This window comes from Gymnoscopelus braueri, assembly GCF_963280865.1.
Source record: "Gymnoscopelus braueri genome assembly, chromosome: 20".
Taxonomy (NCBI): Eukaryota; Metazoa; Chordata; class Actinopteri; order Myctophiformes; family Myctophidae; genus Gymnoscopelus; species Gymnoscopelus braueri.
Genome location: NC_137622.1, coordinates 24,487,062 through 24,511,951, shown reverse-complemented (window position 1 = coordinate 24,511,951; position 24,890 = coordinate 24,487,062). Strand labels below are relative to the sequence as shown.

At 39.9% G+C, this 24,890-nt stretch overlaps 1 protein-coding gene across 1 annotated transcript in view; it reads right to left on the bottom strand.

Annotated features, from left to right (window-relative positions):
- Positions 1-3,192: 3,192 nt before the first annotated feature.
- Positions 3,193-24,890, bottom strand: part of gabra2b (gamma-aminobutyric acid type A receptor subunit alpha2b) — a gene marked incomplete at its 5' end in the record, with an annotated part of 32,237 nt that continues 10,539 nt past the window's right edge. Inside the window, 7 exons of the mRNA XM_080415567.1 lie at positions 3,193-3,678; positions 4,291-4,493; positions 6,932-7,084; positions 17,609-17,752; positions 18,600-18,682; positions 20,219-20,439; positions 22,465-22,532. Of these exons, the coding sequence (XP_080271693.1) occupies positions 3,370-3,678; positions 4,291-4,493; positions 6,932-7,084; positions 17,609-17,752; positions 18,600-18,682; positions 20,219-20,439; positions 22,465-22,532 (1,181 nt within the window). The 3' untranslated portion in view covers positions 3,193-3,369. The remainder of the gene's footprint in view (positions 3,679-4,290; positions 4,494-6,931; positions 7,085-17,608; positions 17,753-18,599; positions 18,683-20,218; positions 20,440-22,464; positions 22,533-24,890) is intronic.

The following is a 24,890-nucleotide window of genomic DNA, read 5'->3' as shown; positions in this document are numbered from 1 at the left end:
TGATATGAAGCTGTAAAAGAACAGCTATCAGATACTCTTGATGTGGTATCCTATCTCATTGGGTGGTCGCTACACCTTGCTGCTTTGTTTTTACTACTTCAAGTTTTTGAGGTCCATCTTTGTTATCTTACTTTTCCAGAGGCTGCATATACTTCAATAATGTTACCCTTCTTCATAAAACTAACTTTCTTTGATAGATAAGATGAATGTTTACATTTTGCTTTTACATCTTATATGCCCTATTAACATCCCTTATTGTTTTTATGGTAAATATATAACATGATAAACAGATTTGATTTGGCAAATCATGCTTGCATGTGTAGATGTAACTTCACCACTTAAGAAAAAGAGGGGAAAAAAGTTTTCTCTAGCACATACAGAGCACTCACAAAGGTTGTCTCACAAGAATGAGACAAAACCCCACTCAGTACAAAGAAGATAAATTAAGAGCTCCATAGGAAAATTAAACGATGCGCACAATAGTCTTATACCTAATTTAAGCTCTGTCGTATGATGGAGTCATGGACCGAAATAGCAGATATATCAGCTATATCACTATGCTCACAACAAATTAAGGATTGAGAGCTTATAGATCGACTATTTTCAGTCTGCGATGCGTCGTACAAGTATAAATCGGGCTTTAACCATACTTGTGCAGGTGTGGGCAACAGAATCCAAACATGATCTTGACATATCTATAACACCGTTATACCATAATGCTATGTCCATGACACCAATGAGACCCCAAATATATGGTTTCAGTTCTAACAAAACTTTCACTTACATGAACTCTGGATTTATTCAAGGTCATATTGGGTCTTTGGGCTACAAAGAGGCTGATTTCTAATATTCCACTACCAGTTTTCAATGGGTTGGGCCCATAACTAATTTAAAATAAAAAAAACTTGAAGTATTTCAAAATGAACATGTCAGATCTCGACTAAGGATCATGTCAGAGTTAGCATCTTTATCATAGCTGACAAGCTGACTAGCCCATTTAGACCTGAGGCCTTTCAAAAACCCTAGCCTACTGTAAGCTTTCTGAAAAAAAGATTGCTAAATATAGTATATAGCAACAACTGATGTGACACAGAGTCTGTCCCGGATTGAAAGGTATAACAATATATAGGTTTACAACAGGTCTAAATGGGCTAGTCTCACAGTGTCCCAAACCATTGGTTGTACAGTGTCCTCCAGAATTATTAGCACCTTCAAAATAAGACATGCTTTCAAGTGTTGAAACTTTATGAATGCATTTTCTAAAGAAGTGCATGTTATGTTTACATTCATAATTAAATAAAGGCTATGCAATTTGATGCATATCTAATACACTCAATTGATTGGGTTTATGATTGAGTATTTTTGTAAAAAGACAAACATAGCCTACTGTACACATGGTACAACACCATCCGGATTTGAACTTTACCACAAGGGGAGCCAATAATATTATATAATATAATATTTTCTAAATAAATTACTATGATATATTGATATGCTTGTGAAGCAGCTGTTCTTCATTCTGTACTTCTGCTATCTTAACCCAAATGTCCCCAAGTTACATCTTCATACCTCAAACTTTGAGCTTCATTCAAACCTTAGATTGTGCAAATTCTTTGGTTCTGTGCATATTCATCTGAGCTAATATAATCCCAAGTAAGTATTCTTTGAAATTTGAAGACCTCTTACTTTAATTATTCATCTTTTTATTATTCATTATTCCAATATGAAAATTGGCTAATGGGAGGGCGGGTGGGCAGGCGGACCTCTTATGTCACTCTGACACAGCTATAACCATATAAGGAGTTCCTAATGCAGCTACGCCAAATATGGAGTGTGTTGTCTAACCTCAATGTGTCGTCATGGCATCAGCCACAAACAAATCAGCGATCTCCATATATGGGCATAAAATGGAAAAGGACTGACAGATACAGAGATCCGGTTGTCCAGAGCCACAGATCCGACTTCTATGCCCATATATGGTCATGTGCATATATGGGACCGACCGACTTCAAACTCGGCGCGTGCAGCGGCAAGGACTCGAGGGAGTGCGGTGCCCGCCGTGGAGTTGTTCTTATATCCAGTTGTCCAGAACCGCAGCTCCAACCAATATGCAGTTATATGGGCATTCCAATATGGGCATATACTGATGACATTAGGGATCTCCATATCACGAACTGACAGAAACAGACATTTCCATATATGGGCACAAAAGGGACATCGACAGATGGGTACAATGGGCATACTCTGACAAAGTCCCCAACACTATGACTCAGACATATATTGGTAGGAATCGGTAGTGTGAGGCCACTTAGCAGCCTGAACTCTGGATGTGATGGCCGCATAGCAGCCCGAACCTCTATTTAGAATGCACACAAATAGAGAGGTATGCAGCTTGGCAAGAGTGGAGGGGACTGATGATGTGATTACCTCTGGCAGGTGCTATGAAAGTGAATGCACTTCATATGGTTTTACGCTGCACTTTCTGTGCTTTGTTACAACCTTTCATATGACTTATTTTTAATTACTAGTCTTTTTGGTTGTTCAGCTTGATTTTATCCTTTAAACCAAATGCCCACAAAACTCCACAGTCTATGAACCTCCTCTACAAAAGGTCGACCATCTGCATGCAAACACATATTTCCATTCCTTCCTTTCTTTGTTGATTTCTTCCTTCCTTCCATCTCTCCTTCTTTCAACCCTTCCTCCCTCAATTAAACAATGCAATATTACCTGAGCTTTAAAGTCTATATTACAGTATGTATCTTCATACTGTATATATCTTGTTAACTGTTACAGCCTTTCCAGCTGTAAGTGTTGTAATAATTCTGGAGGACAGACTCACAGTATGTATATAATACACACAAGTCCATAACTGCAGCCACAACAATAAACCAATTCCCACCTATTAACACAATATTGTACATTTTTGGATTGGCTTGGTCAGAACAAAAGAGTCAGGTCACTGGCAATGAAATATATTATATAATCAGCCCCCTCATCACAAAATGAAAATGTTAAAATCCAATATCAAGACAACCCTAGAATTCAATACATTTATAAAGGATCTTAAATAAATATGCTTGTGTGTTCTCCAAGTCATTTGTATGTACTTATATATCTGCAACCATACGTTTAATAGGAAACAAGCACTCTAGAAATAATCACTGAAGATATCACAATTAACCCATTCATATAAATATACATACACATTTACAAATGCCGTTTTCAAAAGTGCTGCAGACATTAATGTAGAAAACAGGAGAGGATAGAGGATGCAATCCAGGCCTTGACTCTGTAAAGCTCTGTATATGCAGTTACTGGAAGTATTTGGTCTTTTAATCCTCGAACTGGGATACAAGAAACTGGCCCCTAATTAGAGGGGACCATATCCTTTATGACAGGTTCTCTGTTTAAGTAGGTGGCCCAGTAGACTAAGTTGAAGCTTCCAAAAAGTACCGGGAACATTATCCTCGACATCCTGTCAATTTTGCTAACACTGTTGAACGTCTTCTTGCTCTCTTGGGCTTTAGCATCTGCTTTGGCCTTAATGGGATCGGCAGAACCGCCTTTGGCAATGGTTGGTAGCATGGTGGCATCCTTAGTGATATTCGGCGCATAGTTGGCAACGGCAACAGCATAGGCGTTGTTCTTCTTGGCAACAGAGGCCCGCTCCTTTTTCTGTCGAGAGAACAAAATGTTACGGAACAACATAAAAGATTTAAAGGATAGTTATCAATTGACAGCTGTTGATTCAAAATCATCCAAGCCCATTGGTGCCTCAAGCTGTAACAAAACAGCAATGATGAATTTATTTCAAATTCATCATTGCAGTTTATAGCTCCAATTAGACTGGGTTAGGCTAGATGTGTGTACGCACACACATACATACATACATGGTTATTCTTTACAGGTAAAGTGATTGGCTATTCAGTTACCACAATCTAAACAACATTTCCACCCTTTCTGTAACACACGCATGAAGCCACCCACCCACGCACGCACCAGGGCGCGCGCGTGCACGCACACGTGCGTGCGCACACACACACACACACACACACACACACACACACACACACACACACACACACACACACACACACACACACACACACACACACACAGTACTAGGAGACCAATCAGTAGTTTTCTCACCCTCTAACCTCGCCTCTAGCCTACCAACGCACTGCAGTTCCATGGGTAATAATATGCAGCGAACAATTCCATTCCTCAATGTGCATCTCTATTGATTTTCTTTGAAAAGAGACTCTGTCAGAGGATGTTTTGCGTTACCTTTTCAGGCACAATGCTCTTTCCATCCCAAGCCCAGCCACGCTTTGTGAAATAATTAACAGTGGCAAACTCAATCAAAGCAGAGAAGACAAAGGCATAGCAGACGGCAATGAACCAGTCCATGGCGGTGGCATAGGCGACCTTGGGAAGGGAGTTCCGTGCACTGATACTCAGAGTGGTCATTGTGAGAACGGTGGTTACGCCTGCAAATAAAGGAAAGAAAAATAGTGGCACGTTCAGTTAATCCCCCCACACTGAGTGCTGCCCTAATGATAAAGTGTTGTGCTATTTATAGAATAAGGATGATGTCTTGCTGGATGCACAAGACACAGCAAGAAAGAGTCTATAACATCTAAAGTGGGAGATATTTTGTACACTGTCCCCGATGTTGACAGAAGGTTTAAGATCTTGTTGAAAAGAAGTAGGTCACGTGTCTTGTAAGTATAATGTAATTATTCCCATGGGGTGCATCATGCCCTGTAATAATCACAAATAATATTGTTTCCACATGGGAGTAAAATCACAGAATTACACTGGTGAAAATTACATCACCTTGACCTCTGCCAGTAAAACTAATCTAGTCAAGACAAGACAGGACTTGAGTTTATTATTGCCCCATCAACCCACATGTCCACTGACCTTCGACAATGATTTAATAGCTAGCATAGAAGGATTGGTTTGGACCTTATATGCTCCAGTCACAGATATTAGTAGGTCTTCCATACCTGTTTTTCCCCAAGCTGACTCTGTCAGGTCATTGTTGTTAGTTCCGCTTGACTTTTAAACAACTTGGGAGTTATACCCATTTTCATTTGACTGAGGGCGTTATATATTTATATTGTGAATTTTTTGGTGTGCAGTGACGAAAACCCATCAAACTGAAGTGTTCCAGGATTTTGTGCTCTGGGTTTACTTGTACTGTACGACAGGGTTTACTTGTACACATGTAGCAGCAAATGTGTGTGTGAATGAGTCTGTCTGTCTGTCTGTCAAAGGGGGTTCTGGTTCAACACAGTAATGGTAAAATTATAATCACCTGATTAACTGTTTTTTAATGCTGCTATTGAATTGTTTTAGTGGGCAAGTGCAACTGATTTATTTGCATTACAGTGTTAGGTATTATTTAGAGGTTTTCATGTAGTATATAGGTGTATTATTTAAATGTATTCTGCCATGACCATGACCGGTACCTGGGTAACACATTTTGTTCTGCATGACAATAAAACTCCATGAACCTGGAAATAAAATGAATATACTGTAATATTCATTTTATTTTATTGCCCAAATTGTAGTTTGTAGATTGAGTAGTTAAACTGCAAAAAAAAGACCAAAAAAGCTGTTGAACTACTTGACTCACTACTAGAGATGCGCGGATGGGTTTTTTTGTCACCCAAATCCGCGTTAACAAGTTCATTATCCATCCGCCATCCACCCGCGGTACTTATATCATCCTATTTATAGATCCGCACCAACCGCACCAAATAATTGTTATTTTCCTGATGTTAGTTTTCTTATAAACAGTGTTACTCACCACTGTCGCGATGCAGTGACTGTATACAATCCACAACCATGGTAACAACAAGCGAACGTCTTCAAAAGTTACTTTCGCTTTCAACCACTTTGTTGCCATGTCGGCTTTTTATAAGCTTTTTATAAGCGACTTTTAATATAATAAACTTTATTTATATAGCACCTTTCATGACATAAATGCAGCTCAAAGTGCTTTACAGAAAAAGAAAGAAAAAGTGAAAACAAAACACAGAGCAAAAACAATGCTCTGTGTTGCGACTTTTGGGCTTGTTTGGCACTTGTTTTGGGCTTGTTTTCATAGACCTGGCTACTTATTTCTCTCGCAACCTGGCAACACTGGCTGTGTGCAAAGCAACATGTCGTGAGCGGCTATTTTGTGCATGGTGTAAAATGACGTTATATTAAAATACTACAAACGCACACACGGTGAAATGTAGTGCTTTTTAAAAGCTATTATAGGCCTATAGATTGATATCATTAATTTAATTCCCGCATTATTTCACCCGCGGTTTATCCAATATGAATTAATAATTATATTTGATTGACCCAAATCCACCCAAACTGCGGTTAACTGCGGCAACCGCGGCTAAAACCGCGATCCGCGCATCTCTACTCACTACACTAATATGAGTGTAGTTGAACTACCAGCAAGCTACTGCAATATATAACTATGTAGTTCAACTACATGTAGTTTATGACTACCTAACACTTGAGTAAAAGTAGAGCTATCTCAGTAGAAAATGACTGGTAAAAGATGAAATCACCCTGTACTTAAGTATTAGAAGTAATTATCTGATATGAAATATAATTAAGTATTGAAAGTAAATGTAAATGCTGTTAATATAAGAAAATCAGCCAGGCTCTCTCTCTCCCTCCTGCGCTCTCTTGCTCTCTCTCCGTGTACCGTCTTAAAAATGAAAGTGTTCAAATGAACAAAAATGCAGTTTTGATGACCAGTTGCCTCACATTTGGGGGTCAATTTCAGAATGCTGCAATTCTACTCCCTCGTGGCAGACAAAGACATCAATTCAACCCATAAAAATTACTCCTCACTTCGATGACTTTTAACAGATGGCCACATGTGATGATGCCACAGTAAATGTACACTTACCAAACACTGTCCTGGCTGGCACAGACTCTCTGTTCAACCAGAAAGACACTTGAGACAGTATGACAGTCATTATGCATGGAAGGTAGGTCTGGATGACGAAGTAGCCAATCTTCCTCTTCAAATGGAAATGAGCTGTCATGACTGTATATTCACCTGCATGGAAAAATGAAAAGGTCACAGAGGTGAGAATGCCAGTGAACATAACAATGGCTTCTGATAAATTAAAAGAACAAAAACGTCTTTCTGTCTGTCTGGGGCACGTGATGACATTGTTTTGGAGTTGTGTGTGTGTATGAAAAGGCACGGGGCAATGTGGGGAAGGGATTTAATAAAGGACTGTCATTATATCATTATGGTGCAACCAGAATAGAGCACCGAAGTCGGACGTCGCTGCCACTAGAGGGCGCTGTTTCACGGTTTCGTGGCTTTATTTTTTTGTGTTGAAATCCCCATTTGGGAATCTTAGATCACGTCATATGAGAACTGTGTTCCAAACATAAACACACCACCCTGGCATTTTTGTCAGGGGGTTGGCTCTGCATTGTTTATGATATTCATTCATATTTGATACAGCCTGTTTCTGGCGAAAATTTAATTAATTCTGCCTTAAAAGTCTTAAGAACTACTACTTCCGGGTCTGAAATCACTGTCCCTACAGCAGCCGCGTTCATGGGGAATGTAGTCTTTGGGTTGTTTGACTTGTTTCTAGTGTTTATATTGTGTTACTCTTTGGGTAAATGTGTACATTTACACCTTCAGTCGATGCTTCATATCCATATGAGTAAAATCGGCAGGGTGGTGTGTTTATTTTTGGAACACAGTTCTTATATGAAGCGATCTAAGATTCCCCAATGAGGATATCAACACAAAAAGTAAAGCCACAAACGAAAAGAAAAGAAAAGCGCCCTCTACTGGCAGTGATGTCAGGACTTCGGTGCTCTAGACAGGCTATATAGAGACAAATCTTTGGATAGTGAACATATCAACATGTAGTGTGGTATAGGATGTTGACACTTTACATTACATTGTTATAGCCTGCCAATTCATAGTCCAGAACTAGCATACACAGGCCGGTTTCCATTGGGATTAGTGACTGTTAAAGTATTTAACAGTTTCCACAAGAGAATTTCTCAGTAATTTACGCCATAGACTCCATTTATGTTATCCTATGTTATCCCTGCCCACCTCCGTGGTGGTGGGCAGGGACTTTACCACTGCGCCACCAGTCGGTCATTTATATTTTCTAAATAAAATTTGAGGTCTGCTCATATTTGTCTCCGCCAGGGCAAAAGGCATGGTCGAGATTGTTTTGCACCATGTCCGTCCGTCCGTCCGTCCTGTCTGTGAACAGTTAATGTCTGGCAACGTTGGCTTGATCGCAGTGAAACTTTGCATGCACACTCCCTGGATGCCAGAGTAGAACCTCTGCCCCAATTTCTTCACATGAGGCTGTATAGCAGTGGTGTGGTCTAGGTTTCTTTTCGGAGGTATACGATAATCATTCCCTGCACGAGATGCGCATGGTCGTGGGTATACGCTAGCGCGTTTTCAGTGGATGAAATGGTTAGTAGACTGTATACGCTTTTTCCCCAAAAAATCTACACTGTATACGGCGTATACAGCGGGACACGGTAGAACACACCACTGCTGTATAGCACCACCAGGAGGCCGATTTTCTTTTTTACAGTACTCCGTCTCCTACTGATTTTGTCCAAACATCACGCAAATCGGTACACAGTATCTAAAGTTTGCAGGAGTGGCCCACAAAATGCTGTAAATCATGATTGCAGCGTCCGATTACGATGACACTTTGTACGAACATTCGCACTACGTTGAGGAACAAATGCCACCCTTTTAACATTTAACTATTTTTTACTATATTACTGCTACAAATTGTGTCCAAACATCACGCAAATCGATACACATTATCTCTATAGTCAAGTGATCGAGACGGATCCGTCACATTGCTGGCCGGCCCACAAGAACCTACATGACCTGGTGGAGACCTGTGCTCTGTACACTTTTTCTAGTTGTGTCTGATTTGTGTCTGATTTAGGCCTATTAGTTAACTTTTTACGTGTGAGTGTGAATGTAAGTGTTACCATCTTTTGATGTGCCACTAGCCCTAGTTACCCCAGTGGAAAGAACTATGCTGTGTATATAAAAGACAGTTTATTCATATCTATCACCAGACTATATGGTATATTATTAGTTATATTGTACTACTGTACTCTTAACACCTTATATACGGTATATCACACAATAATATAGTGGCCTTATGTATCCTGTACTTTCAAATGTTACAATTACATGTTTTATTTAATCATGTTTATTCTGTTAAGTTTCCATTGTTATTGTTTACACCAGGCTGAAGGCGTGGCAGAGACTATGTTTTCGCCCCTGTCCATCCGTGTGTCCGTGCGTGCGTGCGTGCGTGCGTGCGTGCGTGCGTGCGTGCGTGCGTGTGTGTGCATGTGTTCGTCCATCAGTCTGTTAACAGCTAATTTCCGGCACCGTTGGTCTAATCTGCGTGAAACTATGCACGCAAACCCCCTGGAGGCCAGAGCAGAACCAGTTGCCCAAATCTTTCACATGGGCCTGGTATATCACCACCACCAGGCAGATTTTTGCAAAACACATTTTAGCTATTTCTCCAATCGTAAATTGGTACACACTTATCTCTAAAGCCATGTGATCAAGACGGATTTGACCGATTTTTCATAAACCATCTGATTGGCTAAGATTGGCATCTAACGTTTGCAGGAGTGACTCGTTTTGAACAAAATGCCTCAAATCATGAACGCAGCGTCCGATTGTCGTGAAAGGTTGAGTTAGAAATGGCCCCCTTTTCACATTGGCCTATTATAGCGCTACAAGGACGCCAACTTTTGCAACAAAAAATAAATCATATTACTCCTACAATTGTTTTCCAATTCATGCAAATCGGTACACATTAGGTCTATAGTCATGAGATCAAGACGGATATGTAAGGTTTTTTATAGTCCATCTTGATTGGCTAAGATTGGCATCTAAAGTTTGCAGCTCGTTTTGAAAAAAAATGCTCATATCATGAACGCAGCGTCCGATTGCCGTGAAAGTTCACACACGCCTGTTTTAGTGCCACCAGGAAGCCGACTTTTGCAAAGAACCTCCACCCAACTATAAATTATAACAAGCCACTTCACACTCACAATTAACAGTAACTCAAACACTAAAATATATTCTACACTCCCACAAATCAACATATTGTGTCTGCAAAAGTTCTATATAATATCTGCTCAATACACGAGTAGTGCCTTGGGTAAACAAAAGATTATTAATATAAATGTGAACAAAAAAAGCCAGCAATCACATCACGTCGCCTCACAATCTTCCCCTTTAGATGGGTAAATTCTTTGGTCCACTGCTCCAGAGTCCAGACACTCAACAATCCTGGCTTCTCCTGACTCCAACAGTGGGTATGCCAACGATAACTGTCTGCACTAGCGCCCGATCCAGGACCATCATTACTTGAAAATCATGCTTATGAATCCTTTTATTCTTACCTTATTCAATCCATATCTCCTGAAAACTAATTTTGTAGACTTTGTTATTTATTCCTGCTGTTGACTCATATCATAGCATATGTATATGGTTTTCATTATTCTGCTTGTGAAACGTGGGTGCATTTCATGAACAAAAAGTAGATTTTAGATGACTTAATAAAGACGCAAGTTACATTGTTGAGGTCGGGGTAACAGGGTTCAATTAAAACACTCGTAAGCTGGTATGCCATGGCCAGAATGGCATCATACTGCAATAAGTAGGCTAATCACCTGGGCTTGTACAAGCACTCAAGTAACTCAAGTTACACAGTCTGGGTCAGTAAGCTAGATCATAAATAAATACTTCGCAACAATAATACATATTTAATTTTTATAAGGCTTTTTGTATATAAGAGTAAATATATACATTTTTGTAAAAATGAAAACAAAACGAGGCAGTGTTATGTTTCATATCATATTTTGTTGTTTGTAAATGCACATTTAAGCCTAATTTATGCTCCATTTTACAAAAACGACGCGATACGACGTGTTGTTAACTTGTAGATCTGCACTGAGCACATCTAGTTATATACGTACAGGCCATTCTTGCATTCATGATCCCTGGAAATAACCATTTGAGTGACCCCATGACATTTCCTCTAGCACTACCATCAGGCAGAAATGTCAGTTTTGCACACATAATATAACAGGCAAATTGCAGGAAAACCTCTACTGATTTTCATGACCCCCATGGCCTTTCCTCTAGTGTCAACCTTACCCTAAAATGTACTATTTTCTGTTTTACTGGTACTTACTTTATAGATGTTTTTTTGGTGTTATTTTCATTACTATAAATTAATTTCACTCTAAAGCTTTTGGGGATGACAATCTTGTTTGTATTTAAACCACTTTGGTCTGGTTGGGTGTAATGATCAGCAAAGCCTCAAGGGGTCACTAGTAAGGCTTTTAATTCTTTTAAGATGAGAGTAATGTAATGTTTGTCCTCGAATGTGCTGAGAAGGGAATAATATAAAGCAGAGCCTGAATGCCAAGATCAAATATAATGTTCACATTTGTAATCACATTTTATAAATAAAATATTTTCAATCTATTTGTGAGTTATCTGACTGAACTTAGGTAATTGTGTTCATTCTGAATTGTGTCAATACTTTCTTGGGCATTCTTGTTCTTTGAAGACCTCAGATTCTAATAAAACTCCTTGAGCAAAGCTTTGAGGTCTTTGTATTCAGTTTTTTGTTCTGTTCTATTTGTAATAAATTTAACAAACCTGCCAACAAACCATTACATTTCAAGTCCTCATACAGTAATACTGTATACAGCAGGAAGCAACGGCTCTCCTCTCAACTTCTCCTCAAACTACGTCTACAAGCTCTGGGATGCACATGGATATCCCTGCGGACATGAGATGTACAAAATGTATGTCATATGACCCTGCCACACGACCGGTGCAAGTATAATTTGGCCTTTATATGGGATCCATACTATTATAACCAGCCAATTACAACACTCCTGTCCCTCCGGGTTATGGGATGTACCGGTATTACCGGTCGCCAATTGCATGCATGCAATTTGTCAGAACAAGCCGATGTTAGATTAACAGCAATATACATTCATCAACATGACAACATACTCCCAAATGAGTCGTGTTGGCTAGATAGGAGAGTGTAGAGAGATTGGTAAACTGAGGGCACAAAGAGGGGAGAGACGTGAAACTACGGTAGTTGGCTTCTTACTCGGGTCCTGGCAATTCACCTGGAGCATGTAGTTAGTGCACTAACTGGCTGCACTACCAGGCATCCCTTGTAGAATTTAAATAAATTAGGCAGAATTTGATGCATAGGCTAATCACAGACCAACCTACTGCTCTCAATGCACAGCCTCACAACAGTTCATCATTACTGGGCCCTCAGTACCAAAACCTTGTGATTCGTATCATCTCAATAAAACACTTTTAGTCTTATATGAAATACATCCCCCAGAATGCAGCTTTAAAATACTCAAGCTTTCTTTGGCAGGGATTAGAGTTGCCTTATACTTGAGTAGTTAAAAAAAAATGTATATAAAATAATCCATCCACACATAGAATATGCCACATTATGATTCTGTCACCACTTCTAGCAACGCATCATGCCTGACAAGGCTGTGAAACATTGCCAATGGTGCAGTAACAAGCAGAGCTTCCAAATGGAGAGATATCTCAAAGAGAAGCCAAGATTAGACATGAGAAGAAAAAGATGTGTTACCCATGGCAACAGAACAGAGAAACATAGCTCATTTGCTGCGATTCTGAAATGAAGGCCTTGATACATACTGCCACTTGGCACGGGGGAAGTCCTTTTCAGCAGCGGGGGTGGGGGGTGGGTCGATTCCAAGGACTAATCCCCATAGATTTCTTTTTTTTTTGGGTACTAGTTGTGTTGCCTCCGTTTTCACTGGTTTTGTGAAGACGAGGACTCTCTCTAACATGTACACACACACACACACACGCACACGCACACACACACACACACACACACACACACACACACACACACACACACACACTAATGCACTACATTAGCGGTGGAATTTTGAAAAACATGAGCGAGTGCCCTGTTAGTACACTATGGAGCTCCGCACAGAAATCCCAGGGTGTTAATGAAACTCCGCGGGTGTAAAAATGGACCCTTATGAGTGTAGCCCCACCTCTCTAGGTCGTCTCCAGACGAGCCCTCCATCATTGCCTCATGGTCAATCTTTACACTGTGATGGGTGTAAAAGGGGCCACTGTTATACTGTCAGAGTTCAATTAACACTCTGGATTTTACTATGTATATCTTCTGTAATTGAATTTGCATGCCTGCCCCAATGCCTTGTTGTGGATGGGGGAGGAGGGATCCATGAGATGAGACTGAATTCTCTCAAGAGACGCTTAAGATCCCTTCACTGAGTGCGGGAAGATGGTAATTATAGCATGAAGATGATCATCACTTCGTGGCCACAGATGTAGGAAAGCGACATTACGTGCTTACATGACTAGTTGTCTGGTGAAGCTATACAATAAAAGCTGTCAAAGAGAGGGCAGATCCTTTCATACGGGGCAATATGATGTAGCAGTTGCTGCTGAATAGGACGTTTTAATGACGGAGAGCTGGCCTACATTACAGGAAGGTATCTGAAACCAGTGATTCTCAACTGGTTTCCTCTATATTGCTACTATGTGCCAAGTTTGGTGTGGATTGGAACAACGGTGCGCCCCCGACCACATGTGGCCCCTGGTAGGGTGACCACCCGTCCCGAAATTCGCGGGACAGTCCCGGAATTGGACCCTCTGTCCCGCGTCCCGCACAAGCAGAGCAATGTCCCGAAAATCAAAGATATGAAAATATATGGATAATAAATCGGTAAAATCAGGCTAAAATAAGAATTTAATAACATAACCCTAACCTAACCCTAATCCTAACCCTAAAACCGAAATAAAGAAACCGAAAACTGAAAAAAAGCTAACCAAATCCGCCCAGAACCGCGAAACGGGTTCATCTGTCCCTCAATGGGCCTGTTTGAAGGGGGTCACCCTACCCTGGTGTACCTAATCTCATGGCAGTCCATGATGTCTGCATGATGTACAAGTACATCCCCTGGATATGACGCTAGTACAGTATGTCACAGGTACTTGCCCCCAATCCAACTCTTGATGCTAGGGAGGCATTGGGTCCCAATTTTATAGTCTTTGATATGACCCATTGGATTGAACCACGTCCTCCCAGTCTTAGGGCAGACACTCTAAAGACTGTCAGTACTAACAGGTAATGTACTGTAGGATGTGGTCGTGGTGGTTGTGCAATATGTCACCTCAACAGTAACAGATATAGTGTAGGATGTTGGCCATGGGGGTTGTGCAATAGCCAGAAGGTGTGTATGTGAAACTGTTACTTGAAATCTATGTGTTTTGTTTTTGGAACTACAAAGTCAAAAAGCACAGCTTGTTATACAATAACTCAGCCCAAAGCGTCGGGCCTAACAACTGCTGTGATTTAATCACAATGTACCATGGCCTGCCATGAGTTATTGCTTTTATAATACAGTTACCATATGGCAATATGTCCCAATTAAACCCGTTTTTAATAACAATTTGATCATAATGTTTATATACTTTGCAGCCTAGCAGTTTTTCTGTTAGCTGTGCAGTGATTAAGAGCTGTACAAAGGCATTCGACTTCATAGCCATGGTACAGTATGATTATTATATCTATCAACCAATCAGATTGGGTGATTTGAGCTACTGTATTTGTTTTAAAAATATAGGGCATTGATGTTTTGTCTAGTAACAATTGGCTATCACCGAATGTGACAAATAGATACTGTAAATATACCTGAAAAGTATTTTCTATACTGTGAAAGTGTGCTATTCATACAGGTTTCCCCCATAGTGAAGCCTGAGAGCATACTCATCTATGCCAAATGACCTAGTTTGTTGGTATGCTACACCAAACACTGACACTGTGGTATTGAATGATTAATTTAAAGTCAGCCAGTCAGGAAATGTGGAGTGACTGGTTAAACAAGTGAAAATGGTTAGTGGCAAGACGATTCTGTCTTTTATTCCGACAGCATACAGCACTTAACCTAGATAGGAACATTTAGTTCAGATGAAAGGATATTGTGGCTCAATGAAATTGAGGCATGGAGGCGTGACCCGATAGCTGAATGGTAGGGCACATACGACTCTAATGCCTGATAGCGAGTCCCCGGTTTGATTCCGTGTTTCCTGTCTCTCTACTACACTCTATAGCTATCAAATAAAGGCAAAGAAAGAAAGAAAGAAAGAAAGAAAGAAATCGTGGCACGGACTCCCTTGATAGTTGAGAACACTCACCAGGGAACGTCTCTGGTAGTAATCTATTCCATACCTATTGGGAATAGTGGTGGAGCACTTAAGCAAGGGGACTCAGCTCCAGCAATTTTGGCCCCTTTACATTGGCTTCCACTGTTGGATTCAAAAGTGGTTCTACTGTTATACTAATTACATTCAAAGCAAGACCTGACATGGCCCAGTGCATTCATGGGGACAGGGTGGCCTTATGTTTACAGTGATGGTCTCGGATTCAATTCCCACAGCAGCCATCAGACTATCCTTGAGACATACTGCTCAGTAATTGTAGATTTCTCTGGATAAAAGCCTCAGTTACAGTAAATGCTCTCCAGGCACATTTCTTTAGTATTTGAAGAGTAGGCTAATTGATCCACTCCAATTGCCATTTTTTACGAGACAAACACTGGGAAAGCTTGCAGGGAGATGGCACAGGAGGAAAAGACTCTTGTTGCATTTAATCCTTGGCCAGCAGGAACACTTGTGGTCCAGATGGGAGCCTCTAACACGTCACAATCTCTACGCACTACACACACATTGACAGTCCCATTTTTAAACATGGTTCAAATCAGCCTGTCACGAATTCAGCTGTTACCAGTTGGATGTGCTTGCTGATTCCTCTCCAGCCCCCTTTGAGTAGAAATGCCCCTGCTTCAGTGCACAGCCTTTCTTTGGCAGTTAATGCACCAGTGCACTTTTGTAAGACAGGTAGCAGGTTGTATTTTGAGCTCCAACATAAGACAGTGCCATCACTAAAGAACATAGCAGCCATTCCTTTATTCTGGAGCCCTCTATTGTGCCGATGACAGCTACAACTCCCACCTACTGTAATGCTCTCTTGCAGCATCTCTCACAAAACTCCCTCATGCTCTCTCAACTGTTCCCCCCTATCCCTTGTATGGTGGTGGTGTCACATCCAGTGAGTCTGCATTGTAGTGAGAACCTCAAATATCCAGTCTACATATCTCTTATTCTTTCCTTCCAATCTACGTCTGTATTGGCTAGGGAATTCCCTTTAATCATGTGTCTGCATTTTGCTCATCTTTGTTCTCTAAAGGGGGGTTTCCTGTAAAGTGGGAAGTCTTGTTGGAGCAGTAGACCATGCTTTACAATATTGGTTCTCCAAGTCATACTAAATGAAGATAAAACAATTTATCTTTGCAGGAACCTCCAGAAGCAAAACTCCCATTAGTCAAATCATTTCAAGCTAAAACAGCCAGGACAAACATTTCTTTGCGTTTTTCATAACCAATAAAGTCAATAGCATAAAAAGCAACCAACGGCTAAGCACGGCAAACAACCGTGTCCATTTGGATGATGCATTGCACTGGCCAGGGTAATTTCCAATGATTTCATTTGCTTGAGTATCACTGCATTTGTGGAATAGGCAGTTCAGCCATCTCACTTTCGGCATGGCGGAGACTATGTTTTGCACCCTGTCCGTCCGTCCGTCCGTCCGTCTGTGTGTGTGTCTGTCTGTCTGCGAGCAGCTAATCTCCGGCACTGTTGGCCCAGTCGCTACGAAATTGTAAAACACACTCCCTGGATGTGATTTTCAGATTGGCCTGTTATAGCGCCACCAGGAGGCCGATTTTTGCAAAACATTTTTTTTATATTACTCCTACAGATTATGTCCAAACATCACACAAATCGGTACACAGTATCTCTATAGTCATGTGATCAACACGGATCTGTCCGATTTTCCATATTCCATCCTGATTGGTTAAGATTGGCTTCTAAAGTTTGCAGGATTGGTTCGTTTTGAACAAAATGCCTCAAATCATGAACGCAGCGTGCGATTTCCGTGAAATTTTGCACGCACATTCCCACTAGGCCGAGGAAGAAATGCCACCCTTTTCACATTGGCCTGTTATAGCGCCACCAGCAGGTCTAATTTAGCAAAACACATTTTTGGAACAAAATGCCTCAAATCATGAATGCAGTGTCCGATTGCTGTGAAAGGCCAAAGAAGAAATGGCACCCTTTTCACATTGGCCTATTATAGCGCCACCAGGAGGCCACAATAACCTACCTGAGGAGCACTTTTTCTACTTTTAGATGCATTTAAAAAATTGAATTTTTGCTGATACAAAAGCTGTTTGATAGCTGTGGGTATCAGAAGAGGGAATCCATGAGGAACTACAGTGTAATTCAAAATATATGGCCGTGACTTCATGGCAAATGCAAAACTCCACACACACACACACACACACACACACACACACACACACACACACACACACACACACACACACACACACACACACACACACAAAACCTTACCTGTACTTGATTTGATGGTTTCTTGTCCTATTGTTTGCCCAAGCAGATCATACTGGTTCAAACGGGAGCTCTCTTCTTCCACTACCACTGAGTCAGAGGCATTTTTTGTCCATGCATAGGTCACCTCTGACATTGTGTAGGCATCTGAAAAGGGGTCCAAATATTGAGGAAATACTGCATAATTTGGCCCAAATTGTTGTTGTTTTTCACTGTATAGTTAAACAGTTAAATATAGTACAAATGCAAATTTAAACTTATGAGAAATCTTAATCTCAACACATAGAAAAATAACACAAGTCATTTGTGGACTGACTCAAATTGTACTTCACTTCACTTTGCAGGTTTTTATTTTTGGTCATTTGTACACTATGCAAACAATATGCTCTATTTTCTTAAAACAACAGCAGCAATAATACATGACATAGTTGTGACCAAAAAAAGGTATAGGCTGAAGCTACATAGCTTATATTGCCTACCCTTTCAACATAAAATACATCCATGACAATCAAAGAAATACAATGTAATTCTCACAAAAGTTAAATTAGAAGGAGAAGAAAAAAGAATACAGAGAAAAACAGGACAAAGGTTTTGGCTTCATAATACAATGCATGTTCACATATATGGTTATACATGTGAATACATGATTTGTTATTTTTACTTTCTTTTTTGTATCTATTTTTTGTTTTATTCTCTGTTTTATTTCTATTATTATACTGTACTCTTTCAAATGTCATGTTTTCCATTCAGAATTGAATATAACATTTGCAAAACTGCAAACTAATCTTTCCACATCATATTAAATTAACTTATATGTTGCTTTCAAACCTGTTTGGTTGGTGTACATATTCTACTACTGATGTTTGTATGAGTATAGTCAGAGAATTAAGCTGTGCATTCCAGTTTCACAATATATAATTTAAGGCAGCACACTTTGAGTTGTCTAGGCGTTAACATCATCACCATCATCATCCTCATTAACGCAGTTACTCACAGCTGCCAAATTTCAGGGGGCAGGAGTGGAAGTCCATGGGGAAGTCCTCCAAATGCATGGGACACTCAGCATGAACTGTTAACCTGCATGCAATGAACACAAATGAAGATGAGTTTGTAAATACATGAAAGGTAACCAGCGTGAAGGAAGCTAGTCATCAAAAGTAAGTGTACTGTGAGCTTTTCTCACATTGTTCATTCTGGGATCTGTAATGCATAGAAGAAGGTTGCATCTTTGATAGGACTGTACTACCTCTGATAAGAAATTGCATTGTATGAAGTTGAAAAATTCGGTCAATCCCACCCCACAAAAAGGGCTAGGGCAATGTTTTATTCAAATTGATGAACTCAGAAACATGACACCGTTGCATATAAAGCAAGAGTCAAGACATAGTATGAAAAGATTTCAAGTGATTCCGTAGAGAAGAGGAACGACTACTGTATAATGGAGGTACTGTATATATTGCATCTGTCCAGTTTTCCAAAGTATTGTTATGCTAATGAGACATGTGGCAAAGAGCTTTCTGACATTTGATTGAAGGGTGATAACCATTGACCTGGATTCAGCACTTTTTAAATAGTCTTGTGTCAATGTAAAACACAAAAACATCAATAGCGTCCCAGGATGTGCCAATTTGTCGTGGAAAGATTTCCCAGCATGACTCAGGGTGCGCCCACACTTATTATTGTATTAATTGTAGTTGCTATTATTGTTGCTATATGATTTCAGCTGTAGGTGAACTCTGACCTTTTGTATAAAGTGAGTTGAATGCTCTGAGGAAGGCTCATACCGAAACGCATAAGCGTTCATTTATTGGTGTGTGCCAAAAAAAATGGAAATGTGAGTACTTTGTCCTCCATTTATTTGACATTTTGGATGTGCTACCTTTTTGGGATTTCTTTTTCTTTTGATGTGTAGTTGCTATTAGTTAGATAACCGTTTTACATGTTTATTGTGATTAGTTGTTTAAAGGTGGAGTAATTTAATAAAAAGAAGAGTTTTTGTTAGAAAGTTCTATATTCAAGCTCTGTATTCAGTTACTGAGTGTTTGTTCAGTAACAGTGTCTCCCCATCCCTCCAGCTCTTTAGTAAACAGAAAATAGAGAAAGAAACCCACAAAGATTATCAGCTTCAGCTGTTGTGTTTCAGTTCATATTTTGTTTGATAGTTTTTCGTTTTGTTTCATCACTTCCAATCTCTCTGAGACTGAATAAAATAAAATAAATAAAAAAACCCACACACACACACACACACCTTAAACACACACACATGCACACACGCACGCACGCACGCACACGCACCCACCCACCCACACACACACACACCCACACCCACACACACACACACACACACACACACACACACACACACAGGGTAAAAACATAATCTCTACCTCCTGTTTTGGCAGAGTTAAACAATTAATACTGAGTTACATTATGTGCTGACTTCTTTGTCTGCATGAATTTATGTTATTTTGTACATATTTCATTTATTATTGTGAATTGTTTTATTTAAATGAATGAATTTTGTATTTTGGACATTCGATTACGTTCATTGCTCCATTTCTTTTTATTATACACTCTGTTACGTTTTGGTTGTGTATATTCAACTTTATTTACCTCATGGTGTAGAGAAGGGTCCCGTCATCTTGAATCCTCAAGAGTTTATTTGGCATGGTCATGTTGTGAGCTACAGACTTTTTCCCATTGTGGAAGAAGGTGTCTGGGGTCCAGATTTTACTTGCCATCAAATTGTTGAGGCGCAAAATGTTCATTGGTCCATCAAATCTCAATCTTTCATCTCTCCAGCTTTGCCGAAAGAAAACATCTATTGTGTACTCCTGTAGACAAGTTAAGTAAAAGAACAGACAAATAGCAAAATCATTGTAGCAGAAGGCAAATTAATAAAATCACAAACAAACTTTCAATGTGTGATTTTCAATGTATCTTATATCAAGTTCGACCACCCCTCTTAACTTATTTCCAACCTAAAGTATAAAATGTATGTATATTTCTTATTTTAATTTTATTTGATAGGGACGATTCAGTAGAACAAAGTTCTAGTGCAGAGAATGAAACTGAGGTGATGTACAGACAGCTTATATCTATTGCTAATATTCAACTCTTGTCCCTAGTTCTAACATTATTATTATTATTATCATCTAACATTATTGTTATACTATATTATATAATTATTATATACTATCTTACGCTATTATTTTTATTATTTTTATTGTTATTGCTACTACTTGTATTTGCTTGTATCTCCCTCTCTGTCTCTCCCTCTGTCTCTCCTTCTCTCTCTCTCTCTTTCTCCCCCCCTCCCCACCCCCCTGGGTCTGCCTGACGTTTCTTCCAGATAAGGGGCAGTTTTTTGTTGCCACTGTCTCACAATTGCCGGGTCTCTGCTCTACGTCATGTAAACTGTCTTGAGACAACTTAAAATAGATAAATAAATAAATAAAAATAAATAAATAAAACCTAGCTCATGAAATTTAAGGTAAATGATTCAGGTGACAAATTTATTACCAAAACCATTCTAAAATAAATGCTGCTCTTTACCAGTAACCTTCATTCCTGTGTCATTTGAAGACGTGTGCTTTATTCAGATTTAATTTTTCAGAGATCATAAGGGTGAGTTCTGCAGATTTGGGGTGCCTTGCACTGTACCTATCCCCTTGACCTACAATCTACAACAAGCATTGTGCTCTTACCCACTTAAACCCTATATACTTCCCTATAGATTCCCATTTGTATCACATTGTGTGAGAAAGTAAGCAACAAAGAAAAAAAGCCTCCAGGCTGTTATGTTATTTCTTTGCAAGTGTTGCTCTTTGAATCTAGATGAATAGAGTAAAACTCAAGAGCACTATGGCCACCGTGTGAATATGGTCAAATTGCTCATGACTAGAGGCTATTTCTTTATTTTTTACTTTTCAGCTTTGGCTACTAGTGGCCCTGTATCCTATAAAATCCACTGCATGTGAATAAATCAATCAGAGGCTCAGAGGAGAATATTCCTTGTCCTAGTTTATTTTTATTGGACACTTGGCCAAGGAACAATGCCTCACCCAAATCACTTGCTGCCAGCCATGTGCCAGTTTCTATAACTCACCACTGTCCCATAAATGTGCATTTCTCATGAATAAATTATGATGCCATAATTCCCCACACATGTGTTTCCATGGAGACAATTTTACAAATAGGATATAGTAGGGACTTTAGATTATTGTTTATAGATTATTGAATTCAGGACTTGTGCCTTTATCAAGGCTACTTAATAGTCTACTTTCTATTGAGAAGACCATTGCATTGTCTTCCAGCATCATAATGGTTAAATCAATTGTTCAATCCGTTAAAAGAAAATGCTTTAGAGGATGTATATATTTTAAGGGGCCTTGATCAGACACAGTAGATGAGCAGATGTTTCAGAATGACTAATAGAAAAGCTGTAGATAAACATAGAACTGACTTGACTAATGAGAGTGTTTTCAATAATGTATCGGATGAAAATTGTCAGAGGAATAGTCATCATTCCATAGCATGGAGAAGCAATTGTCTCACTTCAGAAGAGACGGTAATGTGGAAGAGAGACACCACAAAAGAGGAACACAGAGAGACAGGGAACAACTGAGGGGGGAGGGGGGGGGGGGAGGGGGGCATGGAGTGAGACACAGAGGGAATGTTTGTGATGATGCGCTCCAGGAACACGGTAATGAATGTGAGAAGAACATCTCCTTCACCATCCTCCCACTTAGAAAATGAACATGGAAGGGCCTCAGCTAAAGACATACAAGAGGAAGGAGTAAACTGGACAGGCCTACATGAAGAATAAACAGGAATGAATATCCTATATTTGGTCTCACCATATCTGTATCTGAAACGGGTCCAAAACTGGTGACATAGATGTTTGTCTTCACCTCTGTTACACGATCTGTGTAAAAACAAAAGACGAATTAGAGATTCCCAAATACACAAAGGGGGGGGGGTAACAACTGTGGGCAATAAGAAGAGAAATATTATAACAATAGTTTATCTATTATTATCTAACAGTCTGTTATTCTCATTTCCTCTGGTAACTGGTCACTGTCCAGTCAGGCGCAGTTTGACTTCAGTCAACGGTAGTAGCCTAATGTTTATAACCAAATGGTCCTTTGGTGTTATGTTAATTTGTTCTTAAATAGAAATCTAAAAATAACCATAAACGGAAACAGCATGCATACCACAGAAATTATTTATACATGCTATTGAAATATGTATATACAGTATATCCTATTGAAATTAGTTATGTATAGCAATAGCATACATACTACTGATATTTATGAATACATGTGAAATGCTTGCACATGTTTCTAAACGTTATATTGTGAGTGTTTCAGATAGATGTATAAATGTTTAACTTGTATGCATGTATGCATTTCATAATGTGCATAGGATACAGAATGTGTGTGTTTCACATGTATGCGTAGTGTTCAAATGATTTACAGAGTATGTATGTATGTGAAAGCATTGAGTAGTACGGTATGTGTAAGAGTGTCTTGTTAGCCTGTGTTAGTGTCTCATTATTTAAGTCCTACAAAGCATCTCATACAGTATATCTATGTATGTCCCCCAAGGAAAGTAGAGAAGAAGCAGAAGACACGCACATCCCAGACCTACTCGGCTGGGTGCTGGATCAAAAGTTCAACATGTGATGAAAATAAATGAAATCTGCACACCGGTATATGCTCCGATTTGCAAAATGTAATTGTGGTAACGTTTCGAGCCACCAAGGCTCTGAGGAAGAGGCTGGTGGCTCGATACGTTACCACTATTACATTTTGCAAATGGGAGCATAAACTGGTCTGCTGATTTCATTCACCCCAAGGAAAGTAGACCAATCACAGAGAACTACACAACTCAGCTGAAACTGTCCCTACAAATGTGGAATTTTGTTACCGTCACACATACGCGTATGAAGGGGAGTACCCAAACACATGCCGAGGCGTCAGACATGTCAATTACCTATATTGTCTTGCGGATGTGGGCAGTAGCAATTTGATTGTGTGTAGTTAATTTGGCTTACACTGGAGTGGTTGGCACACTGAAAGAAATTTACAAGGGAAAAGGCTGTCAAGTGGTGTGAACCGACGCCCGGTCAAAGTTCACCAGTGTTGAACTCCATGGATATAACGCAACTCGTCAACATGCCACAATGGGAAGCTACACCCCTTTGCTGCCACAGAATGGAAGTGAGCGGGGGGGCACTGTGGCGCAGTCGGTAGCGCTGTCGCCTCACAGCTAGAAGGTCCTGGGTTAGATTCCCGTCATGGACGCTGTGGGCGTGTCTTCTCCTCCGCATCATCAGCGCCCATACCCTAGGTGGGGTTGGCGAAAGGGCCTACTCTGTGTGGAGTTTGCATGTTCTCCCCGTGTCTCCTAGGGTAGTTAATACCCTCACAAAAACCTGGTCGCTAAACCGCCTCCCCCATGACAGCCGGGGCGCCTGATGGAGGGGAAGGGAACTGGTTGGAATAACATGTTCCTTCCACGTGCACCCAGGATCACTTAGAAAATTGGCACCGGGTGAAAAAGGGTTACAAAATCGTGGGTTAAAAAATTTGAGAAAAAGAAGAATGGAAGTGAACGGGCCACATCTGTTTCTGGCATGTATGTGTGACCATGCGCAGTCACAAATATACTAGCTGAATGGATAATGGTTCAGACAGTAGCCACATTTCCAGTGTGTATTGAATTTTTTATACAATCTGGGAATTCAGGGGGCTGGCCATGGGTAAATAAGCAAAGTATGCAAAATACACATTGAAATACTGAAATATGCTGATAATAAAGCAACTGATTATAGAATACTATAGCTCCAACACAACAGTTATGATCAAAATTAATTCAGTAATCAATACAATTCACTGGAAAGACATTGTATAAGCTTACTATGAGATATCACATTTTAGGCTGCTAGTTGCTACACCATAATGCCATGTAAGCTATAATTCAAGCATATAAAATGTGTCCTAAATGCTCACACTGATGCAATAGAGGTGTTTGTCATTGAAGCGATGTGTAACTTCCAGACAATCTCCAGTTGGTCGTACGGAGTCACAGCATTAAGTCCATTTGCATTCACTAGACTGTCTCTTTCAATTATTACAGCAGCTAGATCTCTTATGCTTGGTCAATTCAAAAAAGCTTTTATGTTTTACTTTACGCTCCGTACTACAGAGAAAGCAGCATCTCACTTTGTAATCTAAAGAGATCATTACTCTTAAGTAAAGAGCTCTGATGCAAGGCAAGG